Here is a 24,000-nt window from a genome sequence, read left to right on the forward strand (position 1 = left end):
TTAAATCGAGTTTACTGTCATATGCACAAGTAAGGTGAAATGAAAACCTTGCTTGCAGCAGCATCACAAGCACGTATATTCAGACAACACACAGAACATAAATTATACATAAATTGTACATAAATTATACAAGACAGTGAAGATAAAATCTGTGCAAAACAAAACATCAGTGCAAAAAAACAGATTTCCAGTAATCTTTTGTTTATATATTTATGTATTTTTTTGTATATGAACCTGTAAAACATTAATTTATTTGGAGGGGAAGGAGACTACAGGCGTTGCGATGAATCGTGATTTCATATCATTGATGCGACTTTAGCAATAAGTAAATTGGATGTAATACGAATATCAATAGCTCCCCCTCCTGTTTTGCATTTCCTTTCATTATCCCCGGCAACGATGAAGCTTTCCGTCACCCTAGGTGGACACCTGAGTTAGGTAACTTGCCTGTGATAAATAGCTACCCGAGTCGCCGCTGCAGAGGTTCCTGGCATCCAGTAAAGACTGACGAGTAGTATTCGAGGCTTGTCTGTCAGAAAGCATGATGTTGTTCGCAAAGAGTGTGGTTCTTCTGAACCGCGGAACCAGTCTGATGAGCAAAAGATTTAATCACAGACTCGGAATCCTGGGCGCACCTTTATCAAGAGGGCAGGTAATTTACCGAAAGGGGCAGCCAGCAGTTGGGCAGTAACAAAGGGGCTTTCGCTTTCTGCTTTATCGCAATTTCTTTTGCATCTCTGTAGGGAAAGAAGGGTGTGGAGGTGGCGCCCGCTGCTTTACGGAAATCCGGGCTGGTTAAAGCACTTCGTATTGGAGGTAATAAGTACAGCTTCATTAAAAGGAAGCTTTTCAATTCGCCTTTTTTTTGTTAATCCACGAGTCTACAGTTAAAACACTCTGTTAATTGTGTCAATTATACTTGGGAATCGATCTCAAAGGTAGAAACAAGGGCTTTCCCCATGAAAATAAAAAAAAGATAAATTGTTAGGATAGGGAAAAAATACTGAAGGGGCTTTTGTGTGCTTTTAAATCGTCCTAGATCGAACATTCCCAAACAAGTGTTAACAACATTCAACGCGGAAAGTATTGTTAACAGCATTCAACGCAGACAGTTTCGGAGGGTCCGAGGAACAGAAAATGTTGGAAATACTTGGCAGGTCACGCAACATATTTGCAGAGAGAGAGAGAGAGAGATAATCCCTTGATGACCTTGCCAAATTAGAGGTGTAAATAGAGAGGGCAAGAGTGAGGAGGGCAAAGAGAAGGCAGGTTTAAAAAGGTGGGTAATACCACAAGTAAATAACTAAACTCTAGGTCCAAAGAAGGTGCAAATGACATTAAAATCATGACCAATAGCCACAGGCCGAAATATATTAAGGTCAGTGGCTAAGATCCAAGTTGTTCTACGCAATATTGATTCTGGGAAGAACGTGGTGTTCATTAAATTCCTTCTGCGTGTTCCATTATACCCGAATATAACTGAAAGTACTCACTCTAGCAGTGCACCATCGTTCAACATTAACATACCGTTCTATATTTAATGTGAACGAGTGCAGCTAAAGCCTAAAAATGAAAACACATTCAGTGGAGGATAACGGGTTTGAATGTAAATCCCAGTGAATTTTAAGTATATTGACATTATTTGAAAGCTACGGAAGGTACAGAGGAGGCTAAGTTAATCAGACAACATCTAAAAGAAAGGCTGCCTTGGCAAGATATCCTGGTGCTACTGGAATATGAAGCAAATGCTATATTCTCTCAAATTTACAATGAGAGTCAGAGAGAGAGAGTGCAGAAAAAGGCCCTTCGGTCCATTGCGTCCATGCCAACTATCAACTGCTCATTTACACTGATCTTACAAATGGAACACTAGAACTTACATGCATGGGATCAGATAATATATGCCAGGATGTCATCATAGCCAAGTCACCTTAATTCTTTACTCAAATATCATCCTCATTGGCAGCTCGCCATCCAGTGATCAGGAACCTTTGCTGTAGCCCATTCTTGTAACACACAAACACAGAGTCAGCAGTAGCACTGGTCAATACTCTGGACTAAGTTGGTCAACTAGGTACCAGGCTGTTGACCTGGGACCTCTTTGGTTTGTATAAGGTTCACTGCTACACCTAAGGCCGCATCTACAAAGAGGGCCTGAGAGGGTCAGTGAGACTGATTCATAAATGAATGCTTCAGTTAGTCAATTTGAATTTGCTTCCACCTCACCCATTTTCTCTTTCACTGTGTTGTTTGAGGGTGTGATGTGAAAGACTATGGAGATTTGAAATTTGAAGATGAACCAGAGGATCAACCATTCGGAACTGTCAAAATGCCCCGAACTGTAGGGAGAGCAAACGAGAAACTTTCGCAAGCTGTAAACAAAGTGAAAGCAAGTGGCCAGATCTGTCTCACTCTTGGCGGAGATCACAGGTAGTTGATCGGTCTGTGGAGGTTAAAAATGCGTAGAAAAAAAATCCAAGATTTCCGTCACTATTTAATGCAACTGCAGAAAATTAAGGAATTTCATTTCAACTATGAAGTGTATACATAAATGTCTAAAGACAGAATTAAGCTGTGAGAATGTCCTAATTGTTACTGTTATCAGCAAAAACTAGAGACACCAGGCCCACAGTTTCTGAAGGCTCACATGGGACTTGGGCTGGCTGATCGGTAATTACACACTGAAGGCCTTTCCAATAGGTTGGGGGTGCTTGAATGAGAGTTTCAGTTCACTTGTAAGTTATTGGTCAGTGTTCACAATGTGGGGGGGGGGTGTAACTGATGGTAACGGTTGGCTGAGTGTTGATGTCAAGCAACATTAGGCTGTAATGTTCTGAGACGTCCATATAAAGATTGGAATCAGCGTCTGCGATTTGCTTCCGGTAGTTACGTCCCTCCATCATCTCTCTTGCTCTTTCTTCCAGTTTACCTCTTGCCATTTAAAAGAAAATATCAACATTCTAAATGAAAACACATGATAAGTAGATCTTTCAAAATTCAACTACTGCCCCTCCATCCCCTACAAATGACACTGATATCTCAGGATTTCTTCCCAGGAAGAAGAACGCAGGTGGAATCAGCGCCTAAAGAGGTCATTACAGTATAATAGATAGAGAGAAGTGCTCTCCTTTCCTGCTACACCCTGCTACGACCTAATGCAGCCTGGTCAATGGTTCACTCCTTCTCTGGCACTCCTGCAGAAAAGAAACAGTTGAAGTGTCATCACGTGGCTCGGTGTGGCATGAACCCTGGAGGCAATATGCAATAATTGTCCCTGAGGGCTGGAGCGAGGGGTGTGTCTGTTCAATGCTGAGAAGTGAGCCATTGTTTGGAACTGGCAGTACCTGCTCCATATGTTGACAGACAGCCCAATCTCATATCTCCATCACTTCCTATTGTCTAGTGGTGTCTCTCCTCACTTTGCTTGGCAGCACAGCTCTCCCCAGCCCAGAGATCTCTCCATGGTAATAAAAACACAACAGCAGCCAATGGGTGGGGGGAGAGCTATATTGGCATTGGTTTAGTATTGTGAATTGTACCAAGGTACAGTGAAAAACTTGTCTTGCATATCGATTGTACAGGTCAATTCATTACACAGTGCAGTTACATTGAGTTAGTACAGAGTGCATTGATGTAGTACAGGTAAAAACAATAACAGTACAAAGTAAAGTGTCACAGCTACAGAGAAAGTGCAGTGCAATAAGGTGCAGGGTCACAACAAGGTAGATCATGAGGACATAGTCCATCTCATCGTAAAAGGGAACTGTTCAGTAGTCTTATCACTGTGGGGTAGAAGCTGTCCTTAAGTCTGATGGTACGTGCCCTCAGGCTCCTGTATCTTCTACCCAATGGAAGAGGAGAGAAGAGAGAATGACCCGGGTGGGTGGGGTCTTTGATTACGCTGGCTGCTTCACCAAGACAGCAAGAGGTAAAGACAGAGTCCAAGGAGGGGAGGCTGGTGTCCGTGATGCGCTGGGCTATGTCCACAACTCTCTGCAGTTTCTTGCCGTCCTGGGCAGAGCAGTTGCCATACCAAGCCGTGATACATCCAGATAGGATGCTTCCTACGGTGCATCGATAAAAGTTGGTGAGAGTCAAAGGGAAAAAAATGAATTTCTTTAACCTCCTGAGGAAGTAGAGGTGCTGGTGAGCTTTCTTGGCCATGGCGTCTACATTATTTGACCAGAACAGGCTGTTGGTGATGTTCACTCCCAGGAACTTGAAGCTCTCAACCCTCTTGTCCACAGCACCATTGATGTAGACAGGTGCATGTACACCATCCCCTTTCCTGAAGTCAATGACCAGCTCTTTTGTTTTGTTGACATTGAGGGAAAGGTTGTTGTCATGAGACCATTCCACTAAGCTCTCTACCTCCTTCCTGTACTTCGACTCATCGATGTTTGAGATACGGCCTACAACGGTGGTATCATCTGCAAACTTGTAGATGGAGTTCAGAGCACAATCTGGCCACACAGATGTTTGCAGTCAAACAAAGACATAGCAAGACAACAGCTTGTGGCTTTTTCTAAAACCAGACTCCTGTCACAACCCTGGGTGTACTCAGTTTATTTTATAAGAAGTGCAACCTCCCTTCCCCCTAGTAATACTGATGTCAGTAATACTGAGAGGTGGAACTAAAGAGTGTGATTTAATTTTCCAGAAGTTACATCATTCCATATTTTTGGTGGTTGAGGAGATCAGGGAGGATCTTTGTTGGAAGGAGTTTCAGATTTCCAGCAAATGCTTTGTTCTGTATCTCAGTTCCAGCACTGTTCAATTTTATATTTTTCTCACTCCTGTTCTCCTTCTCCAGACAATGAACTGTCATTAAAAAATCTTCAGTACCCTCTCTCAGCTGACACCAATCTGTACCATCCATTGTCTCTTGGTCCCTATCATAGACAATGTTTTCTCCATCTCTTGCTACAATTTAAAATATCCTTATTTTCACACTTTTCTCAGTTCATTGATCTGAAATGTTAATTCTGTTTCTCTCTCCACAGGCACTGCCTGCCCCACTGACTAGTTTTTGTATTTGAAAAGATTTGAAATGTACTTTAAGTGCGATAACTTCTTAATATAATTCTTTCATTTCAGTTTGGCAATTGGATCAATTTCTGGGCATGCAGCATTTCACTCTGACCTGTGTGTAGTGTGGGTCGATGCCCATGCTGATATCAACACGCCCAGTACAACACCAACAGGAAATCTTCATGGGCAACCAGTGTCATTTCTAATCAAGGAACTCAAGGCAGAAGTAAGTGCAAAATTCTTGTAAAATTGAAATGTGCTAATTGTGTGAAAAGAAATTGGAGTAGATTTTCAATTGCACTACTGAGGATAATCGGGCAGAGTGGTGTGCGTCTCCTTTAGAGAACAATAATGGTCAATCCCTAGCTGGTTGCAGGCATTGCTACAATGACATCAATGTAATCATATTTTTACTTCATCGAAGTGATGCTGAGGAGGTTGGGGGTAGATCATACTGATGGTTTAATTGGCAGGTCTGTGGAAAACCATTGGCTAGCTGCAGGGTGCTCAGCACTTGTGCGCCTATGCATAATCGCAGAACTTGCTAGAGGACAGAAGTGGATGCATCTGAACTCCCACTCTTTCTGTGGACTCACCGACTGAGCTCAGACACATGTCATTGCTTACTGATCTATCTGGCTGTGTTCGCTTCATATTCGGCCCCTTAGCTTTGTTAGCCATAACTGGTGCATCTAGCACAGCCCCCTTCAGTTCAATGGGGCCACGGAGTGTCTTTAAAAAGGTAAATGGTTTGTTTTTTCTTACTTAAGTTAGAAACTGCACAGTAGTGCAACTAATAAAGCTGCTACCTCACCACTCTGGTGATCCAGTTTCAATCTTGACCTCCTGTGACTGTCTGTGTGACGTTTGTACATTCACTCTGTGATTGTGTGGGCTCCCCTGGGAGCTCTGGTTTCCTCTCGCATCCCAAAGATGTGCAATAGGTAGATTAACTGGCCATCAGGTTGACTGGTAAATTGCCTTTAACTTGTAGGTGAGTGGTAGAATCTGGGGAAGCTGTTGGGAATGAGTGAAGAATAAAAACTGGGAATAGTGCTTGAATGGCTGGCATGGAGTTGGTAGGCCAAAGGACCTGTTTCTGTGTTGCATGACTCTAAATGTTTTAATTTATTTCCCATTAATTGTGTAATTAAATCTATCTATCTATCTATCTATCTATCTATCTATCTATCTATCTATCTATCTATCTATCTATCTATCTATCTATCTATCTATCTATCTATCTATCTATCTATCTATCTATCTATCTATCTATCTATCTATCTATCTATCTATCTATCTATCTATCTATCTATCTATCTATCTATCTATCTATCTATCTATCTATCTATCATGCTTCTAAATGTCTCTGACCCATTGACTCTGCCAAAGAGATGCATGAGAATCACTCCTCCTTACAATCTAGAAATGGAGATAAAATACATACATCCATCAAGAGCAAGAGGATACCTAGGGAGAGGGTAGGACTACTCAAGGTTAAAAGAGGGAACATGTGCTTGGAGGTGGAGGATGTGAGTACTTTGCATCAGTATTCAGCAAGGAGAAGGATATGGATGATAGTGAGATCAGTGTAGAGCAAGATAATGTGCTAAGGCATTTTAAGATAAAGAAAGAGGTGGTGTTGGATCTCCTGAAGAACGCTAAGGTGGATAAGTCCCCAGGACCTGATATGATATACCCCACGTTATTGAGTGAGGCAAGAAATAAGATTGCCTTAACCAAGATCTTTGTCTCCTCTCTAGCCATGGGTGAGGTCCCAGAGGACTGGCAAGTAGCTAATGTTGTTGCTTTGTTCAAGAAGGGAAGTAGGGATAATCCTGGAAATTATAGACTGGTGAGTCTCATGTCAGTGGCAGGGAAGCTAATGGAGAGGATTCTTAGGGATAGGATTTATGAGCATTTGACAAAGCATGGCCTAATTAGGACCAGTCAGCACAGCTCTGTGCAGGGCAGGTCGCATCTTACTAACTTAACTGAGTTTTTCAAGGAGGTGACGAAGGTGATTGATGAAGGTTGAGCAGTGGATGTAGTATACATGGATTTTAGTAAGGCATTAGACTAGGTCCCCAGTGGTAGGCTCATCCAGAAGATTAAGATGCATGGGATCCACGATGACTTGATCAATTGGATTCAGAATTGACTTGCCCATGGAAGACAGAGTGTAGTGGTCAATGGGACTTATTCTGGCTGGAGATCTGTGACTAGTGGTGTTCCTCAGGGATCCGTACTGGGACCTCTGCTGTTTGTAATGTATATAAATGACCTGGATGAAAACGTGGATGAGTGGATTAGTAAATTTGCAGATGACACAACGATTGATAGTGTAGAAAAGTGCAAAGAATACTGTGGGATATAGATCAGTTGTAGATATGGGCAGAGAAATGGCAGGTGAAGTTTAATCAGGGGAAGTATGAGGTGTTGCACTTTGGGAGATCAAACGTAAAGGGAAAGTTCACAGTTAATGGCCGGGCCCTTAACAGCATTGATGTACAGAGGGATCTTGGGGTCCAAGCCCATAGGTCCCTGAAAGTGGCCGCACAAAGTGATAGGGTGGTAAAGAAGGCATCCTCTTAGGGAATGAGACGGGGCAGGTGACAGAAGTGTTTGTAGGTGAACACTTCGGATCTAGTGATCATAATTCCATTAGTTACAAGATAATCATGGAGAAGGATAGGACTGGTCCTCAGGTTGAGATTCTAAATTGGAGTAAGGCCAATTTTGATGGCATCAGTGGGGATCTGGATTGGGATAGGCTGTTTTCCGGCAAAGAGATGCTTGGAAAGTAGGAGTCTTTCAAAAGTGAAATATTGAGAGTACAGAATCTATACGTTCCTGTTAGAATAAAAGGCAAGGCTAATAGGTTTAGGGAACCTTGGTTATCAAGGGATATTGAGGCCCTGGTAAATAAAAAGAAGGTGGCATGTATCAGGTATAGGCAGTTAGGATCAAATAAGGCACTTGAGTATAACAAATTCAAGAGAATAGTTAAGAGAGAAATCAGGAGGGCAAAAAGAGGACATGAGGTTGCTCTGGCAGACAAGGTGAAAGAGAATCCCAAGGGTTTCTATAGCTATATTAAGAGCAAAAGGATAGCAAGGGACAAAACTGGTCCTCTTCAAGATAAGTGTGGTCATCTGTGCATGGAGCCAAAAGAGATGAGGGAGATCTTAAATGAAGTTTTTACATCTGTATTTACTCTGGAGACAGATACAGAAGCTATAGAACTGAGGCAAAAGAGTAGTGAGGTCATGAACCATGTCCAGATTACAGAAGAGGAGGCGCTGTCTGTCTTTAGGTGAATTAAGGTGGATAAATCCCCAGGGCCTGACAAGGCGTTACCTCGGACTTTGTGGGAGGCTAGTGCAGAAATTGCAGGGACCCTGGTAGAGACATTAAAATGCCCTTAGCCACAGGTGAGGTGCCAGAGGACTGGAGGATAGCTAATGTTGTTCCATTGTTCAAGAAAGGCTTTAAGAATAAGCCAGGAAATAATAGGCCGGTGAGCCTGACGTCAGTCATGGGTAAATTATTGGAAGGTATTCCAAGGGACAGGATGTATAAGTATTTGGATAGACGGGACCTGATTAGGGATAGTCAGCATGGCTTTGTGCATGGTAGGTCATGTCTAACCAATCTTATAGAGTTTTTCAAGGAGGTTACCAAGAAGGTTGATGAAGGAAAGGCATTAGACGTTGTCTACATGGATTTTAGCAAGGCCTTTGACAAAGTCCCACATGGAAGGCTGCTCCAGAAGGTCAAGTTGCTTGGCATTCAGGATGAAGTAGTCAGTTGGATTTAACGTTAGCTTAGCAGGAGAAGCCAGGGAGTGGTAGTAGATGGTTGTCTCTCTGATTGGAGGCCTGTGACTAGTGGTGTGCCGCATGGATTGCTGCTGGGTCCATTGTTGTTTATCATCTATATTAATGATTTAGATGATAATGTGGTAAACTGGATCAGCACATTTGCAGATGACACCTTGTACTGGGGACATAGTAGACAGCAAGGAAGGCTATCAAAGCTTGCAGCGTGATCTTGACCAGCAATGGCAGATGGTATTAAGTGCAAACAAGTGGGAGGACAAACCAGGGTAAGACTTGCACAGTGAATGGTAGGGCTCTGAGGTGTGCGGTAGAACAAAGGGACCTGGGAACACAGATTCATGGTTCCTTGAAAGTGGCATCACAGGTAGATAGGGTCATAAAGAGAGCTTTTGGCACATTGGCCTTCATAAATCAGGGCACTGAGTACAGGAGTTGGGATGTTATGTTCAAGTTGTACAAGATGTTGGTGAGGCTGAATTTAGAGTATTGTGTGCAGTTCTGGTCACCTACCTACAGGAAAGATATCAATAAGCTTGAAAGACTGCAGAGAACATTTACAAGGATGTTACCAGGACTTGAGGACTGAGTTAGAGAGAATGGTTGAATAGGTTAGGACTTTATTCCCTGGAGCTCAGGGGAATGAGGGGAGATCTGATAGAGGTATACAAAATTATGAGGGGTATAGATAGGGTGAATGCATGCAGGCTTTTTCCCCTCAGGTTGGGTGAGACTAGAACTAGAGGTCATAGGTTTAGGGTGAAATATTTAAGGGGAATCCGAGGGGGAACTACTTCACTCAGAGAGTGGTGTGAGTGTGGAACGAGCTGCCACTGGAAGTGGTGGATGTGCGTTCAATTGTAACATTTAAGAGAAGTTTGGATAGGTACATGGATGGGAGGGGTTTGGAGGGATATAGCCTGGGTGCAGGTAGCTGGGACTAGGCAGAAGATCAGGTTGGCATGGACTAGCTGGGCCGATGGGCCTGTTTCTGTGCTGTTGTACTCTATGACTCTAAGTTTATTTAAGTGTAGTTAAGGTGAGAGGGGGAAAGTTCAAAGGAGATGTGTGGGGCAAGTTTTTTGCATCGAGAGTGGTGGGTACCTGGAATGTGCTGCCAAGCGTACTGATGGAGGCTGATATGATACAGGCGTTTAAGAGGCTCTTAGATAGGCAGATAAACATGGAGAGAATGGAGGGAGATGGACCACGTGCAGGGAGAAGGGTTTAAATTTCATTAGCTTAATTAGTTTGGCACAACATTGTGGGCCGAATGACCTGTTGCTATACTGTTTTATGGTCTAGATTATTGAGCTGAATTTGTTTAGTCTCTTCAAGGATTAGCCACAGGAATACCCTTCAATTATATCCTGTTTGATTATGCCTTGTGATACTCAAAGGGCGTTTTCCCCATCCATTATCCTGGTAGAGCTAAAAGTACTGCCAGAATTTGGAATACCTTTTCCACCCGGGCTGGAATACACAGGAGATTCAGATTCATAAGTCTTCAAGAGCTCTTTTAAAGTAGGATTTCATAATATGCAATGATGAAATTATCTTTAAATGACTGGGTTTGGGGGAGGCAAGATTGTGGGTGGAAATCTGTTTCTGGATTTGTATCTTGTATAGGTGGTTGGATGAATGATTCCTCGCCAAATGTCACAAGTTCACAGTTTGTTTTGAATGTAATTTAGACTACAAAACAACAAAGACTGCTTTTCAAAAGTAGTTCATTGGTTGGATGTTCTTTGGGACATTCTATGATGTGAAAAGTGCCCAATATGTTTGAGAAACAAAGGACTGCAGATGCTGGAACCTTGCAGTTTAAGGGCATGAACATTGAATTCTCCCACTTTAAATAATCCCCACTGCCTTTCCCCACACCACCCACCCCCCCCCCCCCCCCAACCATACTTCTTCTCTTCTTCCCTTTCCTGACCTATCTCTCTTTTTTCTACCCTTTTTTCCATTTCTCTCCTTACCTTTGACCCATCCCCTGGTGGATCTGCTCTCCCCTCCTCCCCCGCACCTGCCTATCACTATCTCTTACCTGCATCTACCTATCACCACCCTGTGCCCACCCCACCTCCCCTCTTTTGTCCACCTATCACTGCTCTGCTTTTCCCTCCTATATCTTCAGTCCTGAGGAAGGGTCCTGACCCAAAATATTGACTGCCTGCTTTTCTCCATGGATGCTGCCTGGCCTGCTGAGTTCCTCCAGCATCCTCGTGTTTTTCATGCCCAATATGTTTCTTTTGTTCTCATATGGTCATACTACAAGATTGGCACTAAATTCTGCTCTATCTGAGATGGCACATCTGAGATTCAGAATCAACATGAATGGGCAAAAACTTGTTTCAGAAAAGGTGGTGGCAATTGGAAGTGAGAGAGCCAACTGATACATCTGAACTTTAGCCCTACATCAGTAGCTGAGGGGAAAGTGCCAAATTCTTTCATTAGAGGGCACTTACAAAATAATAATAGAATAGGGCAGAGTCAACATTGATTTATGGAAGGAGAAAATCAAATTCAATAAATTTGTTAGTATTTTGTGTTTGTAGTTAATAAACTAAATAAGGGGAAATCAGTGGATGTGATGTACTTGGAGCTTCAGAAGGCCTTTGATAAGGTGCTAAACAGGAGACTATTAAATAAAATTAAAACACATAGTATTGGGGTTAATGTACTCGTATGGATTGAGAACTGGTTAATGGACAGAAAACATAGATGGGTCACTTTTGGGTTTGGAGGCTGTGACTAGTGGGCTCCAGCCATTCACAATCTAATTCAATGATTTGAATGAGGCGATCAAGTCTAATATATTCAAGTTTGTTCTTAATAGTAAGCTAGGGCAGTGTTGGCTGCGAGGACTTGCAGAAAGTTTCTGTCTATCGGCAAGGACTTGGCAGTGGAAAAATGTAAATTTATCCACTTTGATAGACAATGATTCTTGGTTCATAGTGGCACAGCCTGGGATCCATTGTGACTTAACCATCCAGCATCTATTGGGAAGGCTGCTCAACTGGTCTGCACAGAGGAGGAAATAATGAAGTGCAAGTTTTTGGACAAAGGGTCCAATAGTCCACAAAACATCAGCTTGCTTTGTTCCTGCTCATATACAGAATCGTCCCTCACGCCATCACAGGGTATCCTCAGCTGAGGTGTTGGTGGGTTGACAGTTGAGGACTTGGATTGAGCTTGGTGCAGCCCGACTTGAAAGGACAGTTGGGAGATAGAAAAGGAGCCAGAATTTGGGTCTGTTCTGTGTTGTACTGTGCTATGTTCTATGTGCAACACAAGTGGCAAAGTCAGCAGGGATGGTTTCAAATGGGAGACACTGAGATTGTTACAATCACCAGATTGTCAAGATCGTGGAAGTACGAGAACTTGGAAGCTGTTCAGTGAAGATAGGCTACAAAAGTCAATGACACTCATGAAGGTCAATAGATGCAAGCAAATGATACTCATGAACATGGATGATTGAGAACACAATGCGCAGAATAAGCATGGATTTGAATTACAGGATGAGTTTGCTGGACAAGACATGAAGCAGGAGGCACAGGACTCTGAAACTGAGTGAATGACACACAGCCTATAGGTAGAAGTGATCCACCAGAATTGAGAGCAGCTGAAATGGACAGTTGAGGGATTATATATGTACCCATACTGCTGAGACAATCTCAGATATTAAAAAGACCGGCTGATCAATTGAATTTATAATTAATTGAGTTAATAAGTATGTATACACTGGTAAATATATAACCTGTTGATGGTTTATAATTTATTTCCTCTTCAATGGGTAGGCCAGGTATTGCATACAAGGGTACCTTTAAAACTTGGTATTATGTAGTATGGCTTTCTTGCATTTTTGTACTAGCTGCTGTGGTGTATTGAAAGTTTGTGGCCTTAAGTAAAGGATGCTCAGTTGGTAGCACTGCCTTTGTTATTTGCTTTAGTAAGCAGCAACACCAGAGAACCCACAAACTCTGGGGTCCCAAGGGTTAATGGTAATGATAGTGTGAGGTATTAGAGTGGTTGGCTTCAAAGTTGCAGATTGTGGTGTATACACTTCTTCCCTTGATGATGGCCCATAACTCCTCAACTAATCTCAGTTTTGAACTGCCAAAGATACTTTGTCAGAACTGGGAAAGTAAGAAAAGAAATTAGTTTTAAATTGCAGAAAATGTGTGGACAAAGGGAATATCTCTGGTGAGGTGAGACCAGGGTTTCTAGGGGAATAAGCCATTGATGAAGAAATCTGATTGATGTGGGCAATTAGAGAGAAATAACATGAACAAAGACACTTAAAAGCTGTAAGATGGAAGCAGTTAAAGAGAGAGAGCACACACAAACAAAGCTGTATGGAATGCTCATCCTGATGAAGGGTCTTGGCCTGAAACATCAACTGTTCATTTCCCTCCATTCCCTTCTTCGCCTGACCTGCTGAGTTCCTCCAGCGTTTTGTGTTTGTTGCTCCAGATTTCCGGCACCTGCAGTCTCTTTTGTGTCTGTATGGAATGCTATGCTTTTGAAGTGCTAATAGAGAGAGAAAACTAAGCCGATATTAAAGAAGGATAATCAATGGCAGATGAGAACGGTCATAGGCTACAGGATAATGGTGATGAATTGGTAAAATGGGCAAATGGAATTTAATCCTGATAAAGCTCAGACATACACAATGAATGGTAGGGTACAAGGGAATATTAAGGAACAGAGGGACCTTGGTGTTCAAGTCCAAATATCCTTGAATGTAGCAGCACAGATAAGCTAGTTAAGAAGTTATATGGGATGCTTGTTTTCATTAATTGAGCATAGAATACAAGAGGATGGAGGTTTTGGTGCAACCTTATAAAACAATGGTCATGCCAGAGCTGTAGGTGTGTAGTCCTGATCACTAAACTATAGGAAGGATGTGATTGCACTGGAGAAGGTACAGAGGAGATGCATCAGGATGTTGCCTGGGATGCAGCATTTCAGGTATGAGGACAGACTGGAGAGGCTGAGTTTTTTGCCTGGAGTGAAGCAGGCTGTGTTGGGACCTGATAGAGGTATACAAAATTATGAGAGCCAAAGATATGGTAGATAGTAAGAGACTTTTTCCAAAGAAGAGGTATCTATACCCAGAGGAAATAGATTTAAGGTAAGTGGTAGGATGTTTGGAGAGGATGTCTAGGAAGAATTTTTTTCACTTAAAAGGTGGTTAGAATCTTGAATGTACTGCATGAAGGGACGGTGGAGGCAAAGATTCTCACAATATTTAGCAAGCATTTAGATTAGCACTTGAATCACCAATACATGTGGGATATGGGCCAAATACTGGAAAATGGATAGATAGATATTTATTTATTAGTCACATGCACATCGAAACACACAGTGTCTTTTTTTTATGTTACTGAGAACGTGCTGGGGGCAGCCCACAAGTGTCGCCACTCTTCCGGCGCCAACATAGCATGCCCACAGCTCCTAACCTGTACATCTTTGGAATGTGGAGGAAACCGGAGCACCCGGAGGAAACCCATGCAGACACGGGGAGAATGTACAAACTCCTTACAGACAGTGGTGGGAATTGAACCCAGGTCACTGGCGCTGTAATAGCGTTATGCTAACTGCTAAACTGGATACTTGATGATCAGCATCGACATGGTGGGTTGAAGGGCCTGTTTTCATGGTCTATGATTTGAGAACTGGCCATTTCTCATAGATACAGAGTGTGAGTCACCTGAAGCTGTTGAATTCATCTGATGCTGCCTGACCTGCTTGGTGTTTCTGTTTTTGTAATGTTTTCTGGTCTTATATTCACCAGATTCCTTGAAGTTGGAGTCTGCAGGTGGGAGGGAGGCAGGAGTTGTAATTAGTTGGGTTAGCTTTTCCAATAAGTTAGAATTTATTCATGCTGCATTTCAGCATTACATCAAACAAGGGCAATATTCTGTCCATTAGTTGGTAGATTTAAATTTCTTTGAGCCACCTTTTGTTTTCCCAACTTAGTTTCCTGCTGTCCCAGGATTCAGTTGGCTGGAGCCATGTTTATCTGCAAAAGATATTGTTTACGTTGGTCTGAGGGATGTGGACCCAGGTGAAAAGTAAGTTTCTCAGCCGGAACTAAACTCCAAATCTATAGTTCATGTTATTCATATTCAAAATTGATTTAGAACTGGTGTCAAACTTTAGAACCATCTGTGATTCATTTAGAATTTTTTCTAGGATCTATTAGGGTTTAATTTTCCACTGAGATATGGGAAATTAATATTAGCTAGCATAAATACAGGATGGTTTTGCAAACACAGTAAATAGCATATTGTCCATATACATAGAACACTGCTTTTTCATAGTACCAAACATAAATATTTTGTATCTTAATCTAATGAATAGGTGGAATAATGTGAAATTCTCCATTTTGGCAGGAAAAATAAAAACAGAAGCATGTTATCTAAATGGTAAGAGATTACAGAGCTCCGAGATGAGAGGCATCTAAGTGTCTGAGTGCATGAATCACAATAAGCTAATATGCACCTACAGCAAGTAATTAGGAAAAATGACTGAATATTGTCAGTAATTTTATGGAATTGAATACAAAAGTATTAGTGAGCCAACATCTTGTGTATTGTGTAGGGTATTGATCTCCTTTCCTAAGGAAGGAATAGGAGAGGTGAGACAGGAATAATCAGATTAAGTTGGCAATTTTTATAATACGGCATTATTTGCTTTTATATTATTTTAACCTTTTTGCTTCAATTTTTCAGGGATATTATAAAAAAATTAGGAATTAAATTCTTCTCAATGGCAGATGTGAATCGGATGGGAATACATAAAGTCATGGAGCTGACCAATGAATACTTGTTTTCCAGGTATAAATTTTGCGAACCTTGTGCTAATTTGATGTCTAGAAAATTGTTTTCAGCAGTAACAACTTTCACATGTCTAGAGTCTTTAATCCAAAAAGTCTGGTGTGCTCATGGAGACATAATCAGGAATAAGTTAAACCTGAACCAAAGTAAGAGATAATTGGAGAGCTGACCACAGGCTTTGTAATACAGGTGAACTTTAAGGAACATCTGAAAAGGAGAGAAATCATGTGAGACAGAGGATCAGGAAGGGAAAGCCAAAGTGTTAACCTAAATCTTGAAGGTACAGCCACCAAAGGAGCTTCTAAGTGGCCTAGATCAGAAGGTGGAAAGTTTGGATTATATTTGAGAGCTGAGGGAGCTTGCAAACACTGGGAGGGGAAAGGGGAAAACCATGAAGAAATAGAAACCAAGGTAGATCACTTTAAAACTGAGATATTGGCATACTGAAAGTCAATGTAAATCACCCAAGAGCAGAACAATATGTGCAGATCTAATGTATGAGAGGTACTGCCAAGAATATTTTGCACACACTGAGTTTCACATAGTATGCAGGATAGTAGGGCAGCTGGGAGAAGAATGGACTGAGATTGGAAGCAATTAGACACTTGGAGCATTGAAGGAGCAGATGGTCAGAGGTGAGGGTAAAAGTAACAAATGATCTGCTGTAGGAACTCAGTACTAACACCACACACAGTTCATTTCTCACCTCAATGCCATGTCATAGTTTACTTGAATTTCTGTCTGTTTAAGTGGAGCTAAAATTGGATGGGGCAATTGTGCATCTACAGGAGATCCAATATGACAAAAAATAAACTGCTGGAGGAAATCAGTAGGTTGATCAGCATTATGTGGGGGGGGGGGGTGGTGGGCAGGGGAGACCCTACAACGGGACTGATTTCCCCACCCCCCCTCCCCCCCACAGATGCCACTTGACCCACTGAGTTCCTCCAGCAGTATGTTTTTTGCTCCAGATTCCAGCATCTGCAGTCTTTATAAACTGGTAAATTGGTTTATTATTGTCACATGTACCAAGGTACAGTGAAAAACTTTGTTTTGCATGCCATCCATACAGATCATTTCATTACAACAGTGCATTGAGGTATTACAAGGTAAAACAATAGCAGACTGCAAAATGAAGTGTCACAGCTACAGAGAAAATGCATTGCAGGCAGACAATAAGGTGCAATGTCATAACGAGGTAGATTGTGAGGTCAAGAGTTCATCTTATCGTACTAGGGAACCGTTCAATAGTCTTATAACAGCGGGATAGAAGCTGTACTTGAGCCTAGTGGTACGTGCTTTCAGGCTTTTGTATCTTCTGCCCAATGGGAGAGAGGAGAAGAGAGAATGTCCGGGGTGGGCGGGGTCTTTGATTATGATGGCTACTTTACCGAGGCAGCGGGAAGTGTAGACAGAGTCCATGGAGGGGAGGCTGGTTTCTGATATGTGCTGTGTCCGCAACTCTCTCCAGTTCCTTGCAATCACGGGCAGAGCAGTTGCCATACCAAGCTGTGATGCTTCTGGATAGGATGCTTTCTATGGCATCTCCAATATCACAAGTCCAGCAATAATAAAAGTGTTGTATGGTTTCTAAATAGCATGAGCAATATCCTCATAGCTGCTTTAATAATGGGGGTGGGGGTGGGGGGATAGAATGTTTTATTCCCAGTGCAATGGCGAGGTGGAGTGGGAAAGGGACCACAGAGAGGATTGCAGAGACATGGCTTGTTCAAAGAAGGAATAAGAAGTCTGGGTAGGACAGGTAGCGAGGGATGGTGTTGGGGGTCAGGCTGATTATTGGAGGCATTGGTCAGGTAGCCAATAGCGAGTCAGAGTTGGGAGGCGTTTGACTGAGTAACCCCCACAGATTGTGAAATCTATTATCAATTTACAAGTCTGTGTTGAATATGGAAGAGCTTCTTGAAACAAATGTCACGAACCAGCAACAAAAGAAACACACTGAGCATGATTCAGTGTTAAAAACTATTTTATTAATTACTACTTATGATAATACGTAAAATAAAAGTAAAAATGTTAGTATGTTAGAATTCAAAAATGTTAAACCTCGAACGTTAACCCCAAAACTAAACTCTTCGTGTGTGTGGGTGGCAAAGTCCCAAACTCCCAGTTCCGGAATGGTTCTTAAAGTTCAGTTCCGCAAGCCATAAGGTGAAACATGAGCAAGGGCTTCTTCAACAACCACCGTTGTCAAAAGATAAGACGTAGATGTAGAGAACATAGGGAGAGTAAATACGAAATCCAAATGTTCCACGATGGAACCCCAAACGACACTTGTGTTTACTCGGTAGTGACTTCCTCACCCCGAAAAGCATCCGAATCGTGGTCGTCCACACACACAAATACCTGTTTCCTTCTACAGGTCAGCAACAAAGTGAACTCCACCGGATTACTTCCAACTTCCATACATGGATTTCAGTGGCAAACACAGTTATTGTTTCTCATCCATCGATAGAGAAAAACAAGCAGGCTGGTGTCTCTCTCCCTTCTCTCTCTCTCTCTCTCCTTCTTCTTCTTCTACAACGTCATTACGTCCTTTATCTTCTATTGACGTAAGCACGCCCCACACACACATACACACACACTCTCTATCTTAAAGGGACTTTCACTGAGTCCGTAACACAAGCAACAAGTCTGCTTACTTATTCAACCAGGAAAAGGTTCCAAACTTATTTTTAGTGTGATTACTGATCTGGATATATGTAGCTGATCATGTCAATGACCTCAGAGTGAAGAGATGGTGGGGAGGATATCATTCTTGGCCCCAGGTTTCTCCCGCCCCACCACCATAGCAATTCTTCCCTCTCATATATAGAGCAATAGTGCAGCAAAGACACCTCAATGCCCAGTTCTGGAGATGTCAAGTGTTATTGGCTGAAATAATGCTGGGAACACTCAACAGCATACTGGTCCTACATCTAACATACCAAAGCCATTGATCATCTATTATTTCAAGGCTGTTAGTGGTAATAGTAGACAAATGCTTAATAGCTTCCATTAAAGTGATTTGTCTATTATTTTTACAGGGGTGAGAACAAATTTATAAATAAAGTTAATCATCATCTAACATCTTACTTTCTCAAGAGTGAAGAAACCGATACACCTTAGTTTTGACATTGATGGATTTGATCCTGTCCTGGCACCAGCAACAGGAACCCCTGTAGAAGCAGGTCTCACATATGAACAAGGTGTCTTCTTGGCAAAGGAAATCCATAACACAGGTAAGAGAAAGGAAGATGCCTATAGTGATAATGTAATTAGTTCTCTTCGATCATATAATGTAAACTGAGAACCCCAGGGGTATTAAGAGATCTCAGATCATGTTGTTGGGTGCCAGTAGACCAAAGTTGCGACAGTTATAGTTTGTTCAAAAATAAATGTAAAAAAATACCTTGCTAAGATCACCAATTGCCTTCAGCTTATGATACAAGTGTATGGTATTGCCTCTGGTGCAGAGAACTCTGGCATTAATGTAATTAAAAATCAAAAAAACTGCAGATACCGGAAATCTGAAATGAAAACAGATGTAATGGACATAGTAAATGCAAGTTACCAATAAATATAACTTTATTTTCAACTGAGAGCATGGAATTAGGGCAAGGGGACTATAGCAAATGAATGGTGACCATAGAAGACACAAGCTAAATTTGACTTGAGGAAAACCTATTTTTATGTCCATCGTCATGGGGTGGATGTTTTTGGACAATCCCTACCAAGAGACTACGGAGCCTTGAGGGACCACAGGGAAGAATTTGCGCTATATGCCTTACTGTTGCTGCACCACCTGACCTGTACTTCTTTCCCAGACTGAGGTTGCTGATTGCCATTCCCTCATTTTCATTTTTTCTTTTATTTCTCTTCCATTCCATCTCAGCCACCCCTGCTCCACCCCCAACCTCCCCAAACAACATAATACCGAATTCAATGATTGCTGTGGGAAAATGGCAGACAGTAGCAAATTGCTATAAATATCTGTGGATACCTTCAAGAAAGAAAAGGGCTGTGGACTCCCTCCATCGTGTACCTAGGACTCTAGTGGGAAAGCAAATTTGATCTTTGGGGTAGTTCAGCCCTTTAGTTGTACTCCTGTGGGAGAACAAACCAGCTGCACCTGTAACTTTATTCCCTTTCAATGGCACAGTCCCATTTGGTAATACAAGGGAGCTTAGAGAAATGGATTATGGTCATATTGGATAGGCAAGTGGAAATTTAATCCATTTGGAAATCACTACTCCACAGGATATCCTAGTCATCTACTTGTACTTTTGACCCCCACTCCATGTAGTAAATGCTGACTCAGATGGGTCACTGGAAAAAGATTGGAAAAATATCCTGATTCAACCAAATGGATTCAGATTCAGATTAGATTATTTGCACATACACTGGGGTGTAATGAAATTCCTTGCTCATGTGAAGCTCACCGTGTAAACAATGTACATGGGAATAAGAACTACAACAATAAATACAGCAATGAGCACAAAAACAACAGAATGGTGCAAAGTATAGTAGTGCACACTTTGGACCATTCAGCTGTTTTTGTGCTTGTTATAAAGAAATGAAGGAATCATGGAATTCAGGGAATTGAGGGCTATGCGGGGCTGATACAGAAGAGAGATGAGGCCTGGGACAGATCAGCCATGATCATACTGAATGGTGGGGCAAACCTGAGGGGCCGAGTGACCTACCGCTACTCCTATTTTCTTGTGTGCTTATGTTCTTACAGATAATACCCAGATGACAAAATGAAGTCAGACTTGGATAATAGAACATGTTGGATAACTGACTTTATCTTGTTATTTGTTTTACATTCAAATTCCCCTTCATCTAGGTCACTTGATACAATCTTTCACTGGGTCAATCAAAAACATTCTCAAATTCAGTCTTAAGTCTAAAGTATCATGCCATTTTTTCCAATGAATACTTCCACACTTCTTGTTTAATATTAATACTTAACTCAAATCGGCTCCTAACGTTTATGCTTAATGTGCAGGCCTATGTTATGTTAAATGGAATTTTTTTCTTCTAAGCATGTTATGCTGTTTATATGTGTGCTATATTATCTTCTACAGGTCTCCTGTCAGCAATTGACCTAGTGGAAGTTAATCCCCTTTTAGGAAAAACCCAAGAAGATATTGCATCTACTGTGAATACTGGTCGAGATGTTATCCTGAAAGCATTTGGCTGCATACAAAAATAAATCTACTGACCATTCTTTGCTGGAATTCCAACAAGCTTTGTCTTTTATTCCATCATAGCTATGAACATTCATGAATCACTTGTATTTCCAGAGAACAAGTTTGACAAACTTAGTCTAAAATGGTGATTCAATATGGTAAAAGGTTTATGATTTATTTTTAATTTGTACTTTGATTGCCTGAAGCAAGATCTAGATGGATTAATGCCAATAAATGAAATCATTCCTTTTCAGGTCCCAAAGCAGCCACATACTTTAATCCCAGCCCCATTCTCCCTAGATACTGTCTTGATTTCAGTCTGGTTCAAAGGGCTATTTGAAGTGTACAGTGCAGAAATGTTTGTAATATATGTGAATAACTTGGATGTGGATCTAGGAGGCATGATCAGTAAGTTCGCGGAAGACACAAAGATTGATGGAGTTGTTGATAGTGTGGAAGATAGACTTAGGCTGCAGAGAGATATCGGTGTGCTGCTGAAATGGGCCAAAAAATGGCAGATGGAGTTTAGTCCAGACAAATGTAAGGTGATGCATTTTGAGAGTACTAATGAGGCTAGGACATACATCATGTCTGGTGGGGTCTTACAGAGTACTGAGGAACAAAGAGACTTTGGATTACAAGTCCATGGATCTTTGAAGGTGGCAACACGGATAGATCATGTGGTTAGGAAGGCATATAAGATACTGGCCTTCATTAGTTGGGCATTGAATACAGAAGTTGGGAGGTTATACAGCAACTTTAAAAAATCTTGGTCAGAGCTCAGCTGGAGTATTGTGAGCAGTTCTGGTCACCGTGCTATAGGAAGAATGTAATAGCATTGAAGAGGGTGCAGAGAAGATTCATAGGATATTGGCCGGGATGGAACAGTCCAGTTACAAGGAGAAATGGAGAAGCTAAGACTTCTATAAGGAGGTTAAGAGGGGACAGGATTGAGGTGTTTAAAATTATGAGTGTAGAGAACAGGAAAGTTCTCCTCATGTCAGAGGTAACTAAAACTAGAGGACACAGATTTAGGGTAAGAGGGAAGAGATTCAGAGGGGATATGAGAGGGACCTTCTTCACACAGAGAGTGGTACCTGGATTGCAGGCTCTGAGAGAGTGGTTGAAGCTGGGTAACTAACTGTGGGAAGTGCCTAGATGAGCATTTGAATGCTTAACATAGAACTATGGACCAAGTGCTGGGAGATAGGATTAATACAGAAGAGTGCCCAGTGCTTGACATGGATAAGTTGGGCTGAATGGCCTGTTTCCATGCTGTATGATTTCAATGACTCTATTACTCTAGAAATGGTATGTGCCAGAGTTTAGCCCAAGCTTGTTCTTTTCTTCAGGTGGTTGTCTAGCTTCCTCTTTAATATACCTATGCTGTCTGCCACAGTCATTCATTTTGGGAGCATATTCCACGTTCTTTGAGTAAAAAATAATCTTTCTGAATGTCCTATTGGCTTATTAGTAATTATCTTATAATAATGACCTTCGGTTTTAGAACTACATGGTCTCCCACATAATGGAAACATCTTCTTTCTTACTCAATCAAACTATTTTGTAATTTTAAACATCTTCAATGAAATGAACATCAGTTTTCTCATTCTCCAGTAAATGGGGCTCAGCCTCATCAGCCTTTCCTGATAATTACATCCTCTCAGTTTTGGAATCCTTGCCGAACCATTTTGTATCATCCTCAGTAAGTGCTTGTCTATTTTTTTAAGATAAGGTCTTTATTAGTCACATGTACATCGAAACACACAGTGAAATACATCTTTTGCGTAGTGATTTTTGGGGGGCAGCCCGCAAGTGTCACCACGCTTCCGGCGCCGACATAGCATGCCCATAACTTCCTAACCTGTACATCTTTGGAATGTGGGAGGAAAACGGAGCACCCGGAGGAAACCCACACAGACATGGGGAGAATGTACAAACTCCTTACAGACAGTGGCCAGATTTGAACCCGGGTTGCTGGCGTTGTAAAGCATTATGCTACCATGCCTGCCATTGTGGAAATGAACAGTTCACAAAAATCCAATTATGGGATAATCACATTCCAGGCAAATGTGATGTAACTTTTTTTTAATTTCATCAATTCAGAAATGAACTCTAGTGTCTGTTTTGCTTTTTTATGTCTTAATAACCTGCATCACTGCTATAATGATATATGTTTCTGTATCATGAAATTCATTTGCTCCTCATTTGGACATCTATATGAAATTTAGTCTTCTTGCCAAAATGTATCACCTGACATTCACCAGTAATAAAATTTAATTTGACAGTTATATCTCAATTTTGCAAATTTATCATTACCATCTTATTTTTTATTAATTTTTTATTAGTATTCTTGGAAATTTTTCTCTTCCAAATTATTAAATTGTGAACAGTGATGCTCCTAGTCTTGATTTCTTTGGAACAACATGTCTCATTTTTTCCCCACTCTGAGTAGTCACTATTAACCTTTACTCTTTTCTGTTTTATGGTTAGCTTGCCAACATTATGCCAGTGATGGGAAACTCAGCGCTCTGCTCAACACTGAAATTGTGCTTTTTGTTATATATCCAGTCTGCTAGCAAGCACACATTCTACCATCTCCAGAATATTGTTTATTTTGTGCCCTGTCTTCCTTGATACACTATTTCAAAGACATGCATAAACCATAGAACCATACAGCACAAAACAGGCCCTTCGGCCTACCATAAAGTTAAGGATCTCCTCAGAAATCTTCAGATAGTGTTGGTTCCAGTGCACTCTGCCAAATACATGCCATCCCTGGCTTCACTGAATCCCAGTCCAGCAAATTAAATGCAGAGTCCTAGACTTCTGCCTGAATTTTCACCCTATTATGTTGCCTTTCCAGACAATCATCCCTGCCCAGATACCGAGATTCCCCGCATTAGCAGTTCACTTTGTTATTTTGGTTACTATGCCTTGTCAATTAGAATTCCCTCATAGCTGTAGTTCCCCCACCCCCCACACCCAGCTTTATGTCAAAAGCATTTTTTTTATTCATTCACATTAGCCATTCTCTCAATTTAGCTATTACTGGATGTGTGTTATACCATTTATTGTCATCTTCCAACC

General features: G+C 41.5%; 1 protein-coding gene across 1 annotated transcript; it reads left to right on the plus strand.

Moving 5' to 3' along the window:
- Nucleotides 1-360: 360 nt before the first annotated feature.
- LOC127568064 (arginase, hepatic-like) lies at nt 361-23,188 on the plus strand. Its single transcript, XM_052011330.1, has 8 exons — nt 361-652; nt 744-816; nt 2,256-2,430; nt 5,098-5,257; nt 14,859-14,953; nt 15,614-15,718; nt 18,821-18,957; nt 20,806-23,188. Exons 1-8 carry the CDS (start codon nt 542-544, stop codon nt 20,931-20,933), a joined length of 984 nt encoding a protein of 327 aa, XP_051867290.1. The 5' UTR covers nt 361-541; the 3' UTR covers nt 20,934-23,188.
- Nucleotides 23,189-24,000: the final 812 nt, after the last annotated feature.

The sequence above is a fragment of the Pristis pectinata genome, chromosome 3 (genome assembly GCF_009764475.1).
Source record: "Pristis pectinata isolate sPriPec2 chromosome 3, sPriPec2.1.pri, whole genome shotgun sequence".
NCBI lineage: Eukaryota > Metazoa > Chordata > Chondrichthyes > Rhinopristiformes > Pristidae > Pristis > Pristis pectinata.